Source organism: Ursus maritimus, unplaced genomic scaffold, assembly GCF_017311325.1.
Source record: "Ursus maritimus isolate PB19 unplaced genomic scaffold, ASM1731132v1 scaffold_6, whole genome shotgun sequence".
In the NCBI taxonomy this organism is placed as follows: Eukaryota; Metazoa; Chordata; class Mammalia; order Carnivora; family Ursidae; genus Ursus; species Ursus maritimus.
The window spans coordinates 23,094,503-23,115,275 of record NW_024426774.1 but is presented as its reverse complement, the minus strand read 5'-3'; the positions used below and the strand labels follow the sequence as shown (position 1 = coordinate 23,115,275).

The window sequence follows — 20,773 nt, the reverse complement described above, 5'->3', positions numbered from 1 at the left end:
GAGAAAGAAAGGCTATGGTTGTGTTGGCCTGGGCCCTGGTGGGGGAAAGCAAGCGCAGGTTTATCACCGGGAGCTAGAGGGCTGGGAGAGTGTTGTGGGGCAGTGTCATCCCTTCGCTTTTCCAGAAGGTAATTCAGGTTTCAGACCTGCAGCAACTTTTGGTGTGTCTTCATTTGACGTCATCCTTAGGGCCAGGGTACAATTGCCTGAGAAATCAGTGCTTGAGCTGGGGACCTAAAGTGGATGAGCAGAGTCAACCAGTTAAAGGGAATGGGATGGGGAGGGAGGCCAGACTGGGAAGGGGTCTGTTCGAGCCCAGGTCTGTCTCAGTCTAGAGTACCTGCTGCTTAGTCGCCACCAAGAGGTGAGGTGTTACGGAGGACCCCTGCCATAAGGACCAACCAGCAATACCACGTCCAACTCAGAACCTCTTGGAGATGATGTTGATTACCCTGGAGAACAGGGACATCGAGTCGTACACAGAAGAGAGATTGATCAGATAGCAGATACCTGCAGGATTTTCCTAACTGGGGGCAAAGCTTCCTTCAGGTCAACAAGGAAGGTCACCTGGAACTGCCGTAGAATGACTCTGCCCCATTGGCAGGACTACTCTGTCCTCTTGGTCATCCTTCTACCTTTTCTCTGATGCTCAGCCTGTTGGCCAAGCTTCCTGTAGGGAGAAGGCCTGGAATCCAGACACCAGGGCCCAGCCCTTTGGTGTATGAAGGTGTGCTTGGATTCTGTGGGTTTAATCCCCTGGGGTTTCCTCCTCAGCATGTCCTCCATCAGACTGCCATGCCTCTGACAAATTTCACCCTGTGCATCCTTCCTCGGGTCCAGCCAAAGCCCCGTCTGTGGGAAAGACATCAGGCCTGATGGTGGTCTCCATGGAAACAGTGCTGGCTGAGCTTCAAGTCATGGAGAGCCAGCTGCCTGGACTGAAAGCATATGTTTCTAAGTGACCTTCCTTGTTGACCTAAAGGAAGCCTTGGCCTCAGGAAAATCCCGCGGGTATCTGTGATCTGATCAATCTCTCTTCTGTGTACGACTCGATGTCCCTGTTCTCCAGGGTAATCAACATCATCTCCAAGAGGTTCTGAGTTGGACGTGGTATTGCTGGTTGGTCCTTATGGCAGGGGTCCTCCGTAACACCTCACCTCTTGGTGGCGACTAAGAAGTGGGTAGTCTGGACTGAGACAGACTTGGGCTCGAACAGACCCTTTCCCAGTCTGGCCTCCCTCCCTGTCCCATTCCCTTAACTGGTTAACTCTGCTCATCCACTTTAGGTCCCCAGCTCAAGCATCAATTTCTTAGGCACTCCTTGCCTGCCTTAAGGCTGAAATCTAGTCTCTCTTTTACACATTCTCATAGGACCGTGTATCTCTCCTTCACAACGCTTGTCAGTTGCTGAGACATTACAAGGATTTGTGAGGTGGCTGTACTGCTTTCTGCTGCCCACCACACTCTAAGCTCCTCTGCCTATACACTCTAAGAGGGTAGCATCTAATTCTGCTCACTAATGCATCTTATCTGCCAAGGGCAGAGTTTGGCACATAGGAGGTGCTCAATAAATATTCATTGAATGAATTAATCTTAGTTCCATTCTTCTTCACTTCCAGACCTTGGGCAAGTTACTTAACTTCTGTAAGCATCAGGTCCCTCATTAGAAATGAGGATAATAATCCCCCCACTCAGAAAATTGTAGGATTTATATGGGACAGTGATTGTAAAGCACCCAGTACGGGGCTGGCATGCATAATAGGTATATACACGAAGTATTGGTTTTTTCCTTAGTTTCTTTTTCATCCCAGAGTACTGCACGGAACAGCAGTTTGAAGGTTTAAAGAGCAAAAGTACCTGTCCCCCTATTTCTTTCCCCTCCTTCTTTCTTTATTACCTTCTCTTGTAGTTGGGTGAGGCACAGAATGAAGGGCCAAAGGATCAGATTCTTGATTTTTCACTAGTGAGATGACCCTGGGTAAAGCATTGGCCTTCCCTGTGTTTCAACTTCCTCGTATATGTGATGGGAAGACATAGACAAATGGTCTTTAGAGCTCTTCCCGACTCTCACCCTGGGTTTCTGCACAGGGGTCAAAGGTAACACTGCCCACAGTGGCTCTCAGTGCAAGATGAGTGGAAGCCAAAAGGAAGTGCAGCATCAGAACAGGGAGAAGCAAATTAGGCTATTGGCCTATCTATTTTAATACAAGCTGAGTTTATTTTAGTAGTACAGGTGAAATATGTTTTAAAATGTGTCATCATGACAATGCCCCTTGGTAACAGCCCAAGGATTTCTAGTGTGTCTTTCTTCAAAAGAGCCTGAGGGCTTTGTATATACTGTCTCATTAATTCTCAGAGCATCCCTAAAGTTGGGTGGAAAAGCATGATGAGTTCTGTTTTATATGCAGAGAAACAAAGCTTCAAAAAGGTTAAGTAGCTTACCCAAGGTCGCACAGTAACATCACTGCTCCCAGGAACCTGGGTCTCTGTTTAGCACACCAGCCTGTTCAGGCATTCTGCTTCCATTCTCTGGAAATGAGTCCAGCCATGGGTGAGAGGTCTTTGTTCTGAGAAATGGTATTTGAAGTGCAGTTTCCTGGAGGATAGACTCTTTCCTGAAATGAGATGGTGACAAGTAGATAAAGAGAGATGGAAAGGACTGAAGTTAGTAGAAAGCATTCTGCCCCTCTTTTCCCTCCATCCCAAGCATCCTCTCCCTGGACCAGCCAAGGGCCATCTCAAGGGCCAAGCATCAGACCTGGTGGTAGTTGCCATGGAAACAGTGCAGGTGCAGCTTTAGGCCCTGGAGAGCCAGCTGCCCTGACTGAAGGTGTGTATTTCTAGGTCACCTTCCTGGTTGACCTGAAGGGAATCTCATCCTCCAGAGAATGCTGCAGGCATCTGCGATCTGATCAATCTTTCTGCTATGTTTAATTGGATGTCACTGTTCTCCAGGGCAGTCAACATCATCTGTAGGAGGTCTGTGTTGGAGAGTGGCATTTCTCGTTAGTGCATATATCAGGGGTCCTCAGTTCTATGTTCTATCCTGATACAAGCTCTGTGACCTTGTGTAGGACAGTTGTGTTTTCTGAGCCTCAATCTTCTCATCTGTAAAAAAGGGCTAACTAACAGGATGGTTGTCGGGATGATGAGATGAATGATTCCAAAAGGCATCAGTGAGTCAGAAGTCATGGTGATTGTGTAAGTAGTTAATATCCACTCTCCTGGGGGCTCCTGGGTGGCTCAGTCAGTTAAGCATCTGACTCTTGATTTCAGCTCAGGTTGTGATCACAGGGTCATGAGATTGAGTCTGTGCTCAGTGGAATCTGTTTCTTTCCCTCTCCCTCTGCTCCTGACATCACACACACACTCTCTCTCTCTCTCTCTCAAATAAATAAATAAATAAATAATTATTTAAAAAATTAAAAAAAAATATCCTCTCTTCTGTGCTGGAACTCACCTCTTCTTGTGAAAGGGGGCCATGCCCTCTACAGAGGTTACCCTGGACACTGTCCCTTCCCAGCTTGAAACATCAGGTCAAGAGAAGAGGCAGTTGTTCTAGATAGGTTGTAGCTTCCTGTTCAACCCACACAGGGACTACTGGGTCTGGTGGTTGGTCTTTATTCCTTTATTCCTGTAGGCACCCCCTCATTCCATGAGGTCTTTCATTGACTTGGTTTTCCAGGCTGCCTGGTCTTTGTGTCACTTGCAGTACAGTAATTATTTAGTGCTTGGTAAAGCTCCCCGAGATCCCAAGTGGCAGTTCAAAGTCTTCCTTTTGATTATTATTCTACTCAGTGTATTTTGGGGGGAAGAAAATAGGCTTGAGATCACAGTGCAGTAAATTTCATAAAGAGTAGAATATGAGCAAGCCATAGAAATGGACCTGGAACAGATAATCGTGTTGCCCTGTCAGGTTTGGGGTGTGTGTGTGTGTGTGTTTGTGTGTGTGTGTGTTTGTGTGTGTGTGGAGAATCAGCCTACCTGGAGAATGATACCCTGTTGCTCTAGTGGATTAGTATAAATGCCAGTTGGTCTTCCTCTGTGACCGAAAGCCAGCGAGCCTACCCTGGATAGACAGGGAGGACCAGTGACCAAGTATACTTGGAACAGGGATCGAAGGACAAGAGAAGGCATTGTAGGGCTCACAGGCCAGTCCTGAGCACTTGCTTGGGATGCTGAGGTCATCTCTAGATAGGTCAAAATGTAGCAGCTTAGAACACAAATTCTGAAGGGGCAACATCCAACATCACAGTGCCTTCATCAGCTGGCTTTGACCATGAATTAGGAGTCCCTAGTGGCCTAGATAAACATGGTATCCCAACTGATTGGGATCTACCTGGGGTCTGTGCCCCTGATTTGACCCTAATCTTGACTCTAGGAAGAATGTCCTACATGAGACCGAACAACAGCCCTTATGAGTTTTCCCCAATTTCTTCTAAATCTGTGGGCTTGAGATCTGTGGGTGAAATCAACATATTATCCTCTGTTATGAACAACCAAGGTAGTTTGAGCAACATTTGATAAAGGATCTAAACACCACTATCCTGAATGGCAATTCATCTTGGTGGTCAATGAGGCAGGAGGGCCCAGTTGAGTTTTTTCTTTTTTAAGATTTTATTTATTTGAGTGGGGGAGAGAGGGAGAGAGAGAGCATGCATGAGCAAGGGGGTGGGGCAGAGGGAGAGGGAGAAGCAGACTCTCTGCTGAGCAGAGAGCTGGACATGGGACGGTCCATTTTGTGTCGGTCCATTCTGAATCCAAGCTCAACTGCTTGGATGGGGCTCAGGCTCAGGGAAGATGGGGAACCTCGGAGAGGGAGGGATTTGGTTTGGACCTTTAAGGAAGGGCAGGGTTTAGGAAGACAGTGCTTAAGGAAGGATGTTCTAGGCAGAGAGCAGTTTAGGCCAAAGCTTGAAGACATGTGTCCTAGAGATCACAGAATGTGAAAGGATTGAGTGGAGAATACAGCCGAGAAAGTACGGTAGTAGCAGAAGCAGGAAGGCTTCAACTTTACACATTTTAGCCGTTTTCGCAGAAACCTCTGTGATGCCCTTTTTGGTGTGGGTCTAGTATACCCTGCAGGTAACCATCTCCTCAAGGGCAGGGACCAGCCTAATAATTTCCTTTATATTCCCTCAGTATTCCTTAATGCCTGCTTTTCCTGACTGACAAATGTGGTTCACCGCTGAATGAACTCAGCAGTTACACACGAATCCTTTTGGGGTTGGGGAGAGACAAAACACATGTGTTGGAACTGGCTTTCAATAGTACAAGAGACTATTATGGGAGATAATTTTTGCTTCAGGACCTGAGCTGCAAAGAAAGAGCGCAAACCTTCCTAGCAGAGTGGGAGTGGAGCTTGGAGAAAGACAAGGTGGAATGGGGGCCGTTGAGTTCCATTCAAATTCCACCCCTGACACTAATAGCCCCTCTCTGAATGAGCCAGCTGGAAGGAAATGTGAAAGCAAACCGTGGCAAATCAGTTATGTGTGAACTGGAGAGGACCTTCGTGAACAGCTGATTCAACCCCCTCATTTTCCAGGCCTAGCGAAGGTGTGGGAGGTCTGTGTGTTTAGGACAAAGGACACATCTGCACATCTCTGTCTTCTCTCTGAAAATCACATCTCTGTTGTTCAGACTAGATGAACTGCTTGTTCCAACTCCGCCGTCACCGCTGACTCCAGTAGACATGCAAATTCACGGGGAGGGTTTCTTGGGCTAGGCAGGTGCGGGCTCAGCCCGGTGAGTAAGGAATCCACTCCCTCCGGCGGCCAGAAAGCAGTCCGGGAGACCTGCCCTGCGTGCCCTGCCTTGCTGGGTCTGCTCACCACCACCATTCGACGTTAGGACCACTATTTATTTGACCACATTAAGCTTTGCTTTGTGTGACACAAAATCATTGTAAAAGAATGCATTATTAAGTGTGTTTTCAAAGAAGGGAGGAACACTAGCAGGCTGTCACTGATTGTTTTATTGTCGGAAGGAAAATAAATGAGTAAAACGTGTGTGAAGCAAGGCAGGAACGGTTCCAAGGAGTGTTTAGAATAGAAGCATTTTTACATTTTATTGATGTAGGTTTGTAAAACATGCTTGCTAGTGAACCCAGGGCATTTATATAAATAACCATCACACACAAATAGCTCTTTATTATTTATACTGAGGTGAGTATGATGTATTTACTATATTATGTACATTGGCTTAGGAATAAATAGACACGCAGCGAGACATGTAAAATAAAGACTGGAAATAAAGATATTGGCAGTTGTAAAGTTTGTGGACAGTTGGTAGAGTTAATAATTAACTGGTGAATAATACAGAAACAGCTCTTTGGGAGCACTTTTGATTTCTGGACATTGTGTCTGAGATCCCCAGACATAGGAAAGGAACCAAGATGCCCATTCATTTTGGATTCTGAAGCAGAAAGAAGCGTAAAACTTCGAGAGTGGCATAAATGGTATTTAACGAGTGGATCATGCACGCGTTAGCTCATCGGGCCCTGACAAACCCCAAGGGTTGGTAAAACATACATTATTCTTGGTCTTAGCATTTTGGGGACATGGAGGTTCCACAGAGTATGTGATTAGCATGAAGTCCAGCAGCGAGTAAGCGCCAGAGTGAATAGTTTTCTCGAGGACTCTGGTTTCATGCAGTTGACAAATACTTACCAAGTGCTTACTCTGTGCCAGGCACGGGGATGTATCTGCGACTAGTGCAGGAGATACACAGTAAACAAGCGGATGTAACTGTAAGAAATACTGACTGCAGGTGATGGCGTAGTGAGTGGTTTACAGGGAGTGCTGTTTCTGGAAGGTTGATCAGGAAGATCTTTCTGAGAAGGTGACCTTTGGGCAGAGACCTGGGTGGAGAGAGGGAATGGCTATGTGCCTCTGGGAACGAGGAACTTTCCAGGCTGAGAGAACCACCCACGTAAAGACCCTGAGGTGGGGGTTTGCTTGGCGAATTTGAGGGATGGCAAGGAGGCCTGTAGAACTGGCATCCACAGGCAAGGGGAAAATGGCTAGAAATGAGGTCAGAGAGAGAACCAGGGGCCAGATCGTGTGGGGCCGTCAAGGGCTAGCCTACAGCGCAGGCCATGCGAGAGCTGTTTCAGGGCTGAAGGGACAGTCTGAGTGCTGTGTGGACAACATCCTGAAAGTGAATAATCGTAGAAGCAGGAGGCCAGTTGGGAGTGTGTATGGCGGTCTTTAGGATGAGAGGCAATGGGAGAGAAATGGGGTAAAACTCAGGGAGAGCCAGCAAGATCTGTTGAGGAATTGACGTGAGGGCGGGGAAACAAAGAAGTCAAGAATTCCTCCTGGTTTTGCCCTAAGCATCCGGAAGAGTTTTGTCATCACTTTCTGAAATGGGAACACCTGAGTGGAAGACTTTCAAGTGTTTAGCTTTGTACGTGTTACGTTTGAGATACTTATCAGGCAACAAAGTGGAGATTTCAAACTGCAGTCGGATATGTATGTTGCTGTTTAGGGAAGTTGGGCCAGGAGATGTGAATCTAGTAGTGTTAGTATATAGGTGGTGTTTAAAGGTATGAAACTGGATGAGATCACTTTGGGAGTGAGTTTAGATGGAGAAGAGAAAAGGCCCAAGCTCCCCAACTTTCAACAACTGTCAAATACTAAAACAAAGACATCCCCACCCCCTGGCCACCAGCGTTAAAAAAAAAAAAAAAAGTGCTGAGCATATTTCCTTGTCACACAAGGAGAAATTCACGGAGTAGTTTGCGAGTTCAAAGCCAGACTGGTCAGCATTATGGTGTGTGCTGCCTTTCCCTTGTGGTCCCCTCCTCTCCCACCACCACACTCAGCTGCTCACGACACTGTGAAGGAGGAAAGAGGCAGAGGGGTTGCGGTTGTTTGCAAGGGAGGTATTACAGTGATGGACCTGGCATCTATGGCAGACAGAGGAGCCTCTCGAGGCTGGGGGGTTCACTCTGCCCTGACATCCTGCGGTGCCTGGAAAGGGCTCAGGATACCACCAGAACACAAACAGACAAACCTAAAACAGTCTTACCTCCAGCCAACCCATAATGCCCTCAGTCCAGAGCGCATTTCCGTACTTTTCACTCCTGCGGTGGTCTCGGCCGTCATGGGCCAGCCTTGCTTAGGCCCCTGGAAGCTTCCTTGCTCCTGCTTTCCCCTCTCCTTTCCTTTCCACCCCTCTTTCCAGATTCCAGGAGCTGGCGGGTCTCATTTCACCCCTTCACCCCATACGTATATGCTGATGAGGCCCATTTCACTCTGGATCCTCACATGTTCAGAGGGAAGCCCCCCAAAATCAATCCATTGTCTTGCTTCGGATTGCGTCTCATGGCATCTGTGTTTCTGTGTGCTGGAAACCCCCCTCGCCACCGAGGGTGAGGACGGGGTCGAGAGAGGACACACAGGAAACAGAGATCCACTTCTCTGCACTTGTCAGATGCAGAAGGACTTTCTTCTTTATATTTGAAATGTATGCATATTCTGTGAACTTTGGCTAGAACTCATATCTGTGTCATGCTTCAGATTTTGGCAAAAACAACCTCATCTATGTGGGTTGTGTGTTTCTTGGTCTTTACTTTTTCAGGTGAGGAGGCCCATCCTTTTGGTTGCCCCACCACATGCAGCAAATCACTACCTGTCTCCCTCTGGGAACCACGGAAGCCCAGCCTCCTGGCAAGAATTGTAGGAGTTCCTGTAAGGGCAGCATCCGTATTTCTGCGTTTTCTCTGCTCTTCCTCTGAAGATGCCTAGCAATTTATTGGCATTTGGGGATAGAAAATGCTTTAAGCTTATTTTAGGGATGACCCACAGTGATGCCTCTGGCTCCTTGCTGGGTCATGACTCAGCCCTCGGAGCCCTTTCTTTTGAATGATTTCAGATATTTTTTATCCCTCAGTATATATCCTGGCCCTTATCCATATGAAAAGTCATCTGCCATTCTGTGCCCACGCATAGATTCCTAAGTGCTTCCTGAAGTCTAGTGCCATCCATTTGGTGCTTCTCATCCAGGAAGAAGTTAGTACCATTCCCAAACTGTGTGGGGAAGAAAAATGACCTCACTTGGAAACAGGGAAAATATTGCCTAGGCTTGATCTTCCTTCTGCTTCAAAACTACTTGAAGTTTGAGCTGTGTTGATGACGCAAACCTAGAGAAGCAGATTGTTACTCGCATGGAGGTCATTGCAGGGGCTTGGCTGTCATGAGGTCAGAGAGCTCTCACACTGTTGCTGTATTCTGGAGCAGGCTAAGTGTGACCCCTGACCTTAGCCATCGCCCTATGGGGGCCTGAAGAGAGCTGCAGGACCTCCCGTACTGGTTTATGGGGGTCCAGAAGGGTGGTAGAAGGAGCGTGGGCTATAGCATCGGGTTAACCTGGTCTCTTGGCTCTGGTGTCCTGCCTACTGGCCATGTGGCCACAGTCCAAGAGTCTAACTTCCCTCAGCCTCGATTTCCCTGGCTGCAAAATGAGGACCAATAATAGTACCATTCAAAAGGTTGTTGTGGGAAGTGAATGTAATCATTCGTTTAAAGTGCTTATTAGCATAGTGCCTGGTCCGTATGTGTTCAATTCATATTATTAATTTTTTAAAAATCTGATAAACCTCAGTCCTGCCCCCAAATAGACTTGTGTGGTTTTGGGCCTGATGTCTCTCAGCCCCATTGCCCATTCTATAAAACAGAGCTGACATGAGGGTGACATGAGACAGCTTCTCTCTGAAACTTATTAGCAGAGCTCCTGACCCCTTTCAGCCATGTTCCCCTGAGCCATATGTAGAAACGTTACCAGAAAGATGGCTCTGGGTGCCAGCCAATTCAATTCTGATTTCTTTAGATCAGATGGAGGAGAAAAGTCAAAAACCCTTTCTAGGTACTCAGGAGCCAGCCCTTCCAACTCAAATCTTTGGAAGGCAGAGATAAGGATGTCTCCTTTAGGAAGGTGACCACAGAATGTCCATCCTGTTCTAGCTGCAGGGAGCCAGCCGACAACACAGTGGAGGGGCCTGGAGACACAAGGCTGCCATGGTCACCCAGCACAGTTATTTCCCCAAAGCATGTGAAGAAGGGTAGAGGCAACAAGGGGTTGGAGGCAGGAGAATAGGGCCTGGAGGAGCTGCTGCAGAAGGTGATCTGGAAGAAATTACAAAGCAGACAGGCTGGAAAAAGGCTTCTACTGCTCCTTCCTATTCTTCTTTCTCTTCTTCCTCCTCTTTGTCTTCACCAAGTCCCTCCAGGTGGCTTAAGAGTTATGTTTGAGTACCAAACCAGCTGGCCCATGGTGGAACATGGCCTTTTGATACTAGGCAAACTGGGGTTCAGCTCCTGATTCCATCATTTGCCCCTCTGAGCCTCAGTTGTTGCATCTATAAAATGGGGTAATAATGCTTATCTCAGAGAGTCATTGTGAATGTCATGTGGGTTATGTGGGTTAAGAGGCCAGCGTAAGTGCCTGGCCCATGGAAGCTGCAGAAGAAATCCTAGTCCCCTTCCTTCCCTTTTCCCCACACGCAATCTTGCTACACATCTATCTACGAAACAGGGCTGGTTCTCAACTTTAGCAGAAAAGCTGTTCCTTCTTTAACAGGAGAGGCTTTGCCTGCCATAAAACATTAGCAAACAGTGGTTGAGTTGGGGATTTTCGGGGAAGAACTGCATAAGAGCATGTAACGTGTGTTCATTTGATTTGTAGATATATTATAATTACTTTTCACCACACAAAACCCACTTGAGGTACTGTTAAGCAAAGGAATAATGCTGCTTTTGCTCCTTTTCTCTCAACCCTTCTTTCTCTCATGCAAATCAGAACTTTAATCCTTTGTGGCTCCCTGGACTGTTGGCTGTGGGAAAACCCATCACCTAGCTTTTTTTGTCCCTGAAAATAACATAATTGTCAAAATCTCATAACTTCTGAGTGCAATTTCAACCCTCTCATTGATAAGGCAGTAATAACCCAAGCAAACAACATTAGGTGAAGTAACAAGTCTGAGCATAAAGTAGAGTGGAGGCATTATCTGGAAGAGATGAATTGGAGATCTCTATAAAGTTGTACAAATTCTTATAGGCAGAATAGACTTTGAATGGAGTTATTAGATCAAGCCATCAAATAGCCTGGCTTCTAGTTCGTCTCCCAGAGATGTTTGGCGGGGCGTTGGTCACAAGATTCAGACTTCTTAGATGTGGTTGCCTTGGTAGAAAATGTGCACTGAGGTGCTGAGGTCCATTCAGTCTACTAGTAGTCAGTCTTTTGCCCCTAATTTTCCAGCGGGTGCCGTGAAAACCCCTTACACACCTTCTTCTATAAGCCGTATGAGTGACAGCTAGCAGACGCACCTCGGGCACACGGTCACTGTTCTCTCTGTTTTTATGTCCAGGTCGCAGCTCCTTGGAGTCACCGACAAGCCTGCCTTCTCCTCCTCCTGAGCCTTTCGCATGGAATCTGACGTGGATAATGAAAGATTCCTTCCCTTTCCTCTCTCATCGTAGTCGATATGGTAAGTGTATTTTTCATAGTTACATGTGATGTCCAGTCACCACCTCATAATTAAGGGGTCTGTGAGTTCTAGTGTCCTCTGTCTTCCATTGGCTCACATTCCAGCCAGGCCTGGCCTCTGCAGACCCACCGTTGCTTTCTTTGTCATAGAGGAAGCCAACAGCTTTGTTGCTGCTGTGTCCCACCTCAGAGCCTTCATGGTGCATAGTGTTCCTGACACCCCTGAATAGTCATTAGATGCCATACTCATTTGCAGTTTGACTGTGGTTTCTAGATACAGGGATATTTTTTTCTTTTTTAAATTTTTTTATTTTTTAAAAATTTTTTATTATGTTATGTTAGTCACCATACAGTACATCCTTAGTTTTTGATGTAGTGTTCCATGATTCATTGTTTGCGTATAACACCCAGTGCTCCAGAGAAAGACAATTATCATATGGTTTCACTCATTTATGGAACATAAGAAATAGCAGGGAGATCGGTAGGAGAAGGAAGGGAAAAATCAAGGGGGGGTAAACAGAAGAACCACGAGAGACTATGGACTCTGGGAAATAAACTGAGGGCTTCAGAGGGGAGGGGGGTGGGGGATTGGGATAAGCCGGTGATAGGTATTAAGGAGGGCATGTATTACATAGATACAGGGTTCTAACTCATGCGTGTTTCTAATGACAGTGATCTCTTGAGAAAGGATTGTTGTTCTGAAGGTCACAGGTCTTCTGGGGCCCCTGAAGGGACTTCCTTACATTTGGGTAGCTCTTTAAAGGTACTTGGACATGTTCTTAGAGATTAGTTCAGCTCATGTGGTTCTGCAACCACCTCAGAAGTAAGGAGGCCGGGTCTCATCCCATTTTCACAGATGTACAAACTGACCTTAATAAGATGACACAGAGTGGATTCTCTAACTACAAAACCAGAATTCTCTCCTTACATTCACTTACGCTCCCAGGGGGCCACCCACTCAGCCTGCTACATCCTGGTCTAGGAGCCATTAGGAGGCCATATTTGTATGGTATAGGATTCCTCATTCTCTGTGCTAACGGTGAACATTCTAACAGCTTGTAGAAGCTGGGCCTCTGCAGAGGAAAGAGCAGGTTTGGAAAAGAGCTGATGTATTTTCAGGTGGACATTTTTTTTTTCTCTTGAACTTCTCTAGAGTGAACCCCATGAGGGTAGGCACTCAGCGGCGTTGGTTCCCCACTTTTTCGTATCACATAGACGACACTCATAAAGGCTCGTGAATGATGAATGAATATAAAAGGCTTCCAGGGATGGAACTTACTCGTGAAGTCTGATTCAATTAAGTATTTATGAACCTGGTATAGCACTAAGTTCTAGATTCCCTTCTGGGCATATTTACCTATTCCCGATGCTCAGTCTCTGCCATTGGACCTGAGCTTTTAAAAATGAACCTAACAGAGATCTTCCGCTCACCACCATCCCTCATGCATAAATGCAGCTAGTCTTGGTTCATATTAACTGTACCTTTCATTTCAAACTTAAAAAAATAGATGCATCCAAAGCCCTAGGGCGGTGTAGACTTACACTCTGCTGGGATGTTTCCTGCTGCTCCTAAGCCTCCCTAGTGGGAGAGGAAGATCAGTAGTTGTCAGAAGATTCCAGATAAGAATTACTTCTTGATTTTATTTAAGCCAGACATTGAGTGTCATTTTGTGATAAGGGCAAGTGTCTATAAATAATTGAAATCTGGTCCTTTGTATCGTTATTGCTTTGTAACCAGATTTGTGATACAGCCGGTCTTTGGATAACATTCTGAATTTGCTCTCAAAGTCATTCAGTATCTCCACAGGATGACAACTTTTATAAAATGCAGAATGTCCAAAAAAAGGCAGGTCTGCCTACTGCATGACACCGAGAACATTGCATTTGTCCTCTGTAGAACACCCGGAAAAAGGTTAAGGTTGAAAGGAGAGAGCCGCGGGAGTTTGTTAAGCTGCTGCCTAGTGCTGCTTGGCCCTGACACGCCTACTTGCTCTCTGGGCCTCCCTCTTCTTAACTATAAAGTGAGGCAGAGTGGCACGCTGCCTTGGGGCAAACGTGTAGATCGAGAGTATTCCCAAGATCCTTTTCAAACTCTCCTTGTGGCCTAGAATCCTCGCAAATTGCCTTCTAGGCAGAGGAGAGGACGCAAACCATTGGCCAGACATTGCCAGAAGGCTGGATGCAGATGCGAAAGGCAATGCCATTATTGCTGTTGATTCACAGGGTGGGAAGAACTGATTTTGGGTTGGTGGCTCCGTGACTGAGTGTAGGGGTCATTTCCAAGCCTATCTTACTATATTTAATTCAGCTGAGACCCACCTGCCTCCACCATCACCTCTCTGTGCCTGGTCCAGTGCCGGATAGCAGAGGGGATACAAATACATAGTAGGGAAGACTTACTTCTGCCCTCTCAGGGCTCAGAGGCCAGAGAAATAATTCCGCAGGCAGCTAGCTAGGCCCACTGCCATAGCAAGGGCCTCTGGGAGCACAGAGAGCACTGAAGGCCAAGACTCCTGTCCCCTTAAGGGCGTCTGTGGGGGCTCAGCCCACATGTCTCTATGAACCAGAGAGGCCAGCAGGCTCACTGGTAATAAATCCACACCTTTCAACTGCCGTGAAAGACATTTTAAGAAATGTTAACAACTTCATTAATTTTAAGGCCTCAAACTTGGGCAGAGAAATTTGACTGGAAAATTGCCGCCTGAAGGGATAGTTCTTCAGACAGTGAGAAGTAACCAAGTCTCAGCAAGCTGACATGGGTGTTTGAGTGGTGGAGCCTGGTGCCTGCATTCTGGGAAGGAGGCGGGACGGGGGGTTCTGGAGGGGGTGGACACAGGAGGGGGCAACGAGAGGGGGGTGGCAACAGCCTGCCCACAGGCATTGTGACGGATGGCGGCCGGCCGGCCCTCTCAGGCAGGCTGTCCAGTCCTGAATTGAGTGTGGCTTTCTTTTCACCGATGTTTTATGAGAAGGGAGAGGTGGAGAGAGGCTAACAAGATTTACTCACCCCCAGCCTGTAATTATCTGCTTGAGGAAAAAGTTTGACCTACCTTTTTGAAGTCTTCCCATATTTTTCCTAATTTACGTTGGGTCCTTTTATGTTGTGTAAAATATATTCTCTTCAGTGGCATTTGGTATCAGATTCCAGCACTTTCTTCTTGTCTCGAAGGACGGCAGCCCGCTAATTTCATCATTGACAAGCAAAGAGCTACACATTCCTGCCCTAAGGCTTTGAAGGAGGTGGGGGCATCTAAAGAAAGACTTTTTTTCCTCCTTTTATCATCATCTCTCATGCCTTAAGACTTATTTATAGTCTTGGCTAGAGGACTGGGCTCTCACTACCCACCCAGATAAAAATCTGTTCCACCCGGTCACTCCAGGTGCGAAGAGATTGAGGCCACTGGGGGCTGTATTACCTTCAATTCTAGAGCTCCAGAAGCAGATGGTGTCCTGCCCACTTTAACTCATGTTTGCCCACTCTGGGTGTGGGAAGAAGAAGATCAACATGTACAACGTAATATAACCAAAGGTTCTGCCCCAGATGAGGAGGAGAAAGAGAGTTCTTACTTATTGAAAAACAAAAACGTTGATACTTTGCAAAACTCTTTCACACCTCTTTCTCACTGAAGCCTGTTATGAATTTTATATCCCATGTCTTATGTCCCATTATTTTATATCCCATGTCCATAAGAATGTCAACTGAGGGCCAAAGAATTTTATTAACATGCTCCTATTATGGAGCAGGACAACAGTTACACAAGATTGAACCCAGATTGACTCCAAGTTAAAGTGCTCTTTCTACTATAACACAGAGTTAATTCAAAGATGAAGTCTTCCCTCCATGGAGAGGGCTCTCATTTCCTAGACTACCTGGTGTTTGGACTGAGTGACCAGTCTCATACCCAAGATCTAGGCAGCTGTAGAACCGAGACTTGATGTCCCCAAACTGTGGCTATCCCAGGCAGGCCAGTTAATTCATCTCTTCCCAAACGTGGACACTGTGGGCATTCTTGTGTTCCCTACCAGGGACTGTGGTCCCTGTTATGGGTTGAATTGTGCCCCCCCAAAAGATACTTTGAAGTCCTAACCTCTAGTAACTGTGCATATGACCTTATTTGGAAATAGGGTTTTTGTAGATATAATCAATTTGGGTCCATACTGCATTAGAGGAGGCCTAATCGAATATAACTGGGTCCTTACGAGAAGCGAAAACAGAGACATAGACACAGACACACAGGATGAACACCATGTAATGATGGAGGCAGAGATTAGAGTCATGTATCTACAAGCCAAGGAATGCCAAGGATTGCCAGCAACCACCAAAAGCTGGGAGAAGAGTATGGGACAGAACTCCCTTACTGCTGTCAGAGAGAGCATAGCCCTGACAATACCTTGATTTTGGGCTCCTGGCCTCTAGAACTGTGAGAGAATAAATGACTGTTATTTCAAGTCACCCTGTTTGCAGGACTTTGTTATGACAGCCCTGAGAAAGTAATACAGTCCTTCATCCCTCCAGCCCCCCAGTGTCTACATCGTGGACTCCTGGCAAAGAAAGATTCCTCCTAACACCCAGCGTCAGGACACAAAAAGCCATTGTTGGACTTTAAATAAAAGTTCTATTAAAACTTTGTCTGTTTTCAAGCCCATGGAGACCCATCCAATTTAAGGACTGGTGCTATTGGAAAGAAAGAAAAATTAGGCTTTTTAATTACTTTCCCTGCTGCCACTACCACCATCACCGGTGCTGTTAATGTATCAATTTCTTTGATTGAAAACACTGGGTAAATTAAACATATCTCTCTCTCAAGAAAAAAAAATTAACCTACCACAGAATCAAAAATGGAAAACAGAAAGGCCCACAAGCCTCTTGTGGGATTTGCTTCGTAGCTCTCGCAGGAAGTCCGTTTGATCACATTTCTGAAATTACATATTTAATGTGGCTGGACGTGATCAGCTATTCCGCCCTCAAGGGCCTGGTGTCAGTGAAAAGCAGCTCTCAGTTCCCTCGTGGACCACTGGAATGGCTGAAAGCTTTCTTAACAATTCCTCTGCCCTGACAGGCTAGGCCCTTTTGTGTTCTCTTTCCACCCTGCTCCACTGAACTGGGAAGTCAAGTTCTCTCCTAGTCCATACTCTTGTATTGTAATCTACAACACGATGAGCACAAGGCCTGTGGTTTCCTTCACCAAAAAGACTGAGTCCCAAGGGGTACAGCAGTGCTGGCGGTCATACGCCACCAAGAACAGGGTACGTCTGAGGACTGCTGACCTGCCAGGGGCCAGTGAACCCAATCCATGAAAATTACATAAAAAGCAGATGGCTTAGGTGTTTCAAGAAAAGATTTATTTAAAATGCTCCACTTAATCATATCCCTTATCTTTAAAATGAAGACAGGTCCACTCAATAAATATCAACAGTTTCTCTCTCCATTAGTGGCAGATTGAGTAAAGAGAAGCAGAAAGGAAACAGGTGGATTAAAAGATAAAAGAGTGATTGACCAAGTGACACAAAGGCAAGAAAAGCAAGTCAAAAGAGAACCATTTAAAACAGTTGTCACAGGGACGCCTGGGTGGTGCAATCCCTCAAGTGTCTAACTTTTGATTTTGGCTCAAGTCATAATCTCAGGGTCATGAGATTGAGCCCCGTGCAGAGCTTGACATGGAGCTCAGCACAGAGCTCGCTTAAGATGCTCCTTCTGTCCCTCACCCCCTCTCTCTTTCTCTAAAAAACAAACAAACAAGATAAAGCAATTGTCACAGACATGGGGAAGGGCACTGACAAAAGGAAAAGAAAGAGACAGGTGAGGGAATGGAGACAGAGATGCACAGAGATAGAGACGGACAAATGTAGAAAGGATCACTCAGGCCTGTCCCCATATTCTTCCTTCTGCTAACATGGTCTCAGCAATCCTGCCTGAGCAGGTGGTTCCCTGATGCCCAGTCTAATCTCGACCTCCCCACTGAGGGTAGTTTCTGTATCCCTACCTGCCTGCAGCATTTCCCCCTTTCTGTGTCTCTGACACCACAGAGAATGGGAGGATGGGTATAAACATTCTTTGAATACCAACTGCTTGTCTGGTTCTGCTCTAGGCATAGCAGTGATAAAGACAAATAGGGCACACCCCCTTCCATTCAGAACTCTCAAGGAAGAGGCAGGCATGCCTGCTGTATGACAGGTGCAGAAACAGAGGCATGTTCAAAGCTCTCTGAAACATAGGAAAGGAGGGCCTAATAGGAAGCTGGGTGTTCTGAAGATGGGGACAGCTCAGTTGGGCCTCGAACCCCAAGACCAATGAGGAAATTAAAAAAAAAAGATGATAAGTCACTTTTATCTATCATCTGTCTGTCTATGTATCTATCTATCATACATTTACTCGTCCAGTGAGTGTCTACAACTTGCCAAGCTCTTTGCCCCTGCTCCTCATAGAAATTCTACCCTAGTTCACTTTTATCATAGGTCTAAGATAGTCCCAAACATCATCTGAAAGGCGCTTCTTAAATGCTTGTTGTATGATTCTTTTGTATATGCGTGCAGTATCCCTGGGTCTGATGATCCATCAAACCTAATAGGAAGATTTGCTTGGGAAATAAGACTTCTCAGTTTTAGCAAAGACATAATATGTCTATTAGATTAGTAGAGCTTCTTTTTGGAAATCATACAGTAAGCATTCCCACCCAGCAGCTGGTGACTGCATTAACCCCAAATTAGAACAGCCTGCAAGGTTGAAGAACTCACTCTGTCCCCATTTTCTCACCAAGGAAAGTTGTATAATGTCTTTCTGCAGTACTTTATATTTCTGATGTCACACTTGTTAGTGTGACTTATCTTGGTTATGTGTGGCCCTGAATCATCACGATTCTGAGACTGTAAGCTCTTGGAGGTCAAGGAGTCCACATTTTGTTCCCTTTTGCATTTCCAGTGATTAAGCCAGTGTTTTGTACTCAGTTGAGTTCTTGATAAATATACACTAGATGAAATAGCAGCATTTGCCAAAAAATCCAGGGGCAAAATAGGAGTTTACTCGGCTCTCTCAGTTCCCAACCCAGAGCCCATGAGGATCTCTGTTTTAGTAAAGGGTAGGGATGTTCTCACCAGCCCTCTTATTCCTAAAGTCATATTGACTCGTTTCAGGAAAGACAGAGGTCTAAAGGGAAAGCAGGTTCTGGGTTGGACATACTTTGGTTTAGAATTAAAAGCTATGACATTAACTACTTTGGGCAGGCTTATTTTTTCTCTCCTCAATCTAAAAAAGCATATTCAGCAGATGTGAGTGAGCTGAGGAGTTTTTGTTTTGACAGCTTTGGGACGTCTGAGATATTGTATACAGAGCATTCCTAACCAGCCCAAAAAGACATGTGTCCAAAACATATGCAGGAAAGTGACTGATCAAGAGTGAGAAAAATGAGAGGAAATCCTTTTAAAATGAAATGTTTTGTCAAGAGCAACCTCAGATGCAAAAATGTATGCCAGAGGAGACCTCAGATTAATGGAACTTTACCCAGTCCATTTGAGTAGATGCCTAGAATGATTTGGTTTGTTAGAAATTGTGAGCTGTCAGGGCCCACAGTAGTCTGGTCAAATAGCCTCATCTTAAGATGAGGAAACTAAGCCCAGAGAGGTCAGCAGTCTGCCCAGAGCTAGTGGCAAAGCTGAGATTCAAATCCAGGTCATCTGCTTCGAAGAGCCCACATCTAAGCCTCCATAGCAGATGTGTGGGCAATGGTTCATACGTTCTCAGTACTTGGGCTGCAAAGCATTTCCTCACGTGTCACTCCTGTCTATCGCTTTATCCATGTCATCACTTTAGGTCCTCAGGTCTCCATCCATCCGGCAGGTTCATGATGTCCTACAGGTTGCATCAGTATAGGGTCCATACCATCCTGGTGTGGAAGGACCCACAGCCGGGGCCAGTCTTGTTACCTCACGATCACATGAAGAGTATCTTAAAAACAAGATCTGGGGTCCAGAGACAGTAGGACTAGATTTGGGACTTCCAAATATTCACCTCCTTGTTGCCTATTTAAATGTCCTCTGTAACATCCAGGCAAGCCTTCTTCCAGCCTCTGTCTGAAAGCAGAGCACAGAACGGTGGGGAAGAAGATCAAGTTGGGATCTGAGATGTGGAATTTGTTTCCAGCTCTGATTCCTGTGTGTTTCACTACCTTCAGCCAATAACCACTCCCTGGTTCTGTTCGTCATCGGAAAAATGGGAATGGTCATGATTCCTAACTGACAGCATCGCTGTAAGGACTGACTGTGAGGACAGAGTTCCACGTGCCAGAACGCAGGTGCTTCGCTAACACCTCCTGAAGAGGAGCGAGACCCGTTCCAGTGAGAGGCCGATAGCCTGCATTTTGGTGGCCTGGCTCTACTTTGCTAGAAAGTTCTTCCTTAAAACTCTTTAAACCCCTCGTCTTGCCCTCTGGAACCTGAAAGCACTTTACGTTTAACCATGATACTATCCGTGCTGGGATTTAATCCTATGCAGCCCAGCTTCAAAATTCATACAACTACGCTAGAAGAAGCACTATGAGTTCCCCACCTGCCTGGAATAACCTCACTCCTTCCTCTGTTCTTAACACATTCTCTAGCTGAAACCTGTACCATGTCCAGATCTTTTCGTTCTTCAAGATGCAGCCCTAAAATCGCCTCCTCTGTGAGCCTCTGGTCCTCCCAGGCGGAAAGTCTCTTGCTCTGTGTCGTCATGGCGCCGCCATGTCTGCCAGCTGTGAGAGTCAGGCGTGAGAAGTCCACTTCCTCGCCCCGGACTGAGAGTCCCCGGAGGGCACAGAGTCCATGCCAGGGCAGCCTAGTATCGGTCTGTGTTTTGAGATTGGTATCAGGGAGGAACCCCATGGTTGGTAACCTCCAACACCCAGCAGATCCTCGTCATTAGAGACAAGAAGAGTAAGTGGGGAGGATCATTTCACACGTTCTGAGGCTGAGAGCCCGCATGACCATCAGCCTCCTCTGGTTATCATGGGTGCCACATTGCTCAGAGCTCTCCACCAACCTTCTGCTTTTAGGGACGATCCCATCTGTATGGATGGCATGCTGAGCAGTGGGCAAACTACTAAGCTTTCACCGTGTTCTGTGGGGTCTGCTGCGTTTTGTTAGAGTCTCCACGTTCTACATGAACACTTCTGGGGATCACAGGCAAAGAACTGGACTGGAAGTCCAATCTGGGTTCTGGTCTCAGCTCTCTTACTTCCCCAGACCCTGGGCTCTGCTACTTTGGCCAGGTCACATCATCGTCCTGAGGCTTAGTTTTCCCATCTGTAAAATG

General features: G+C 46.3%; 1 protein-coding gene across 1 annotated transcript in view; it reads left to right on the top strand.

The window, feature by feature from the left end:
* ALK (ALK receptor tyrosine kinase) overlaps window positions 1-20,773 on the top strand; it is a 674,923-nt gene that overhangs the window by 199,282 nt on the left and 454,868 nt on the right. The window contains exon 2 of the mRNA XM_008700561.2: window positions 11,369-11,488. Within this exon, the coding sequence (XP_008698783.2) occupies window positions 11,369-11,488 (120 nt within the window). The remainder of the gene's footprint in view (window positions 1-11,368; window positions 11,489-20,773) is intronic.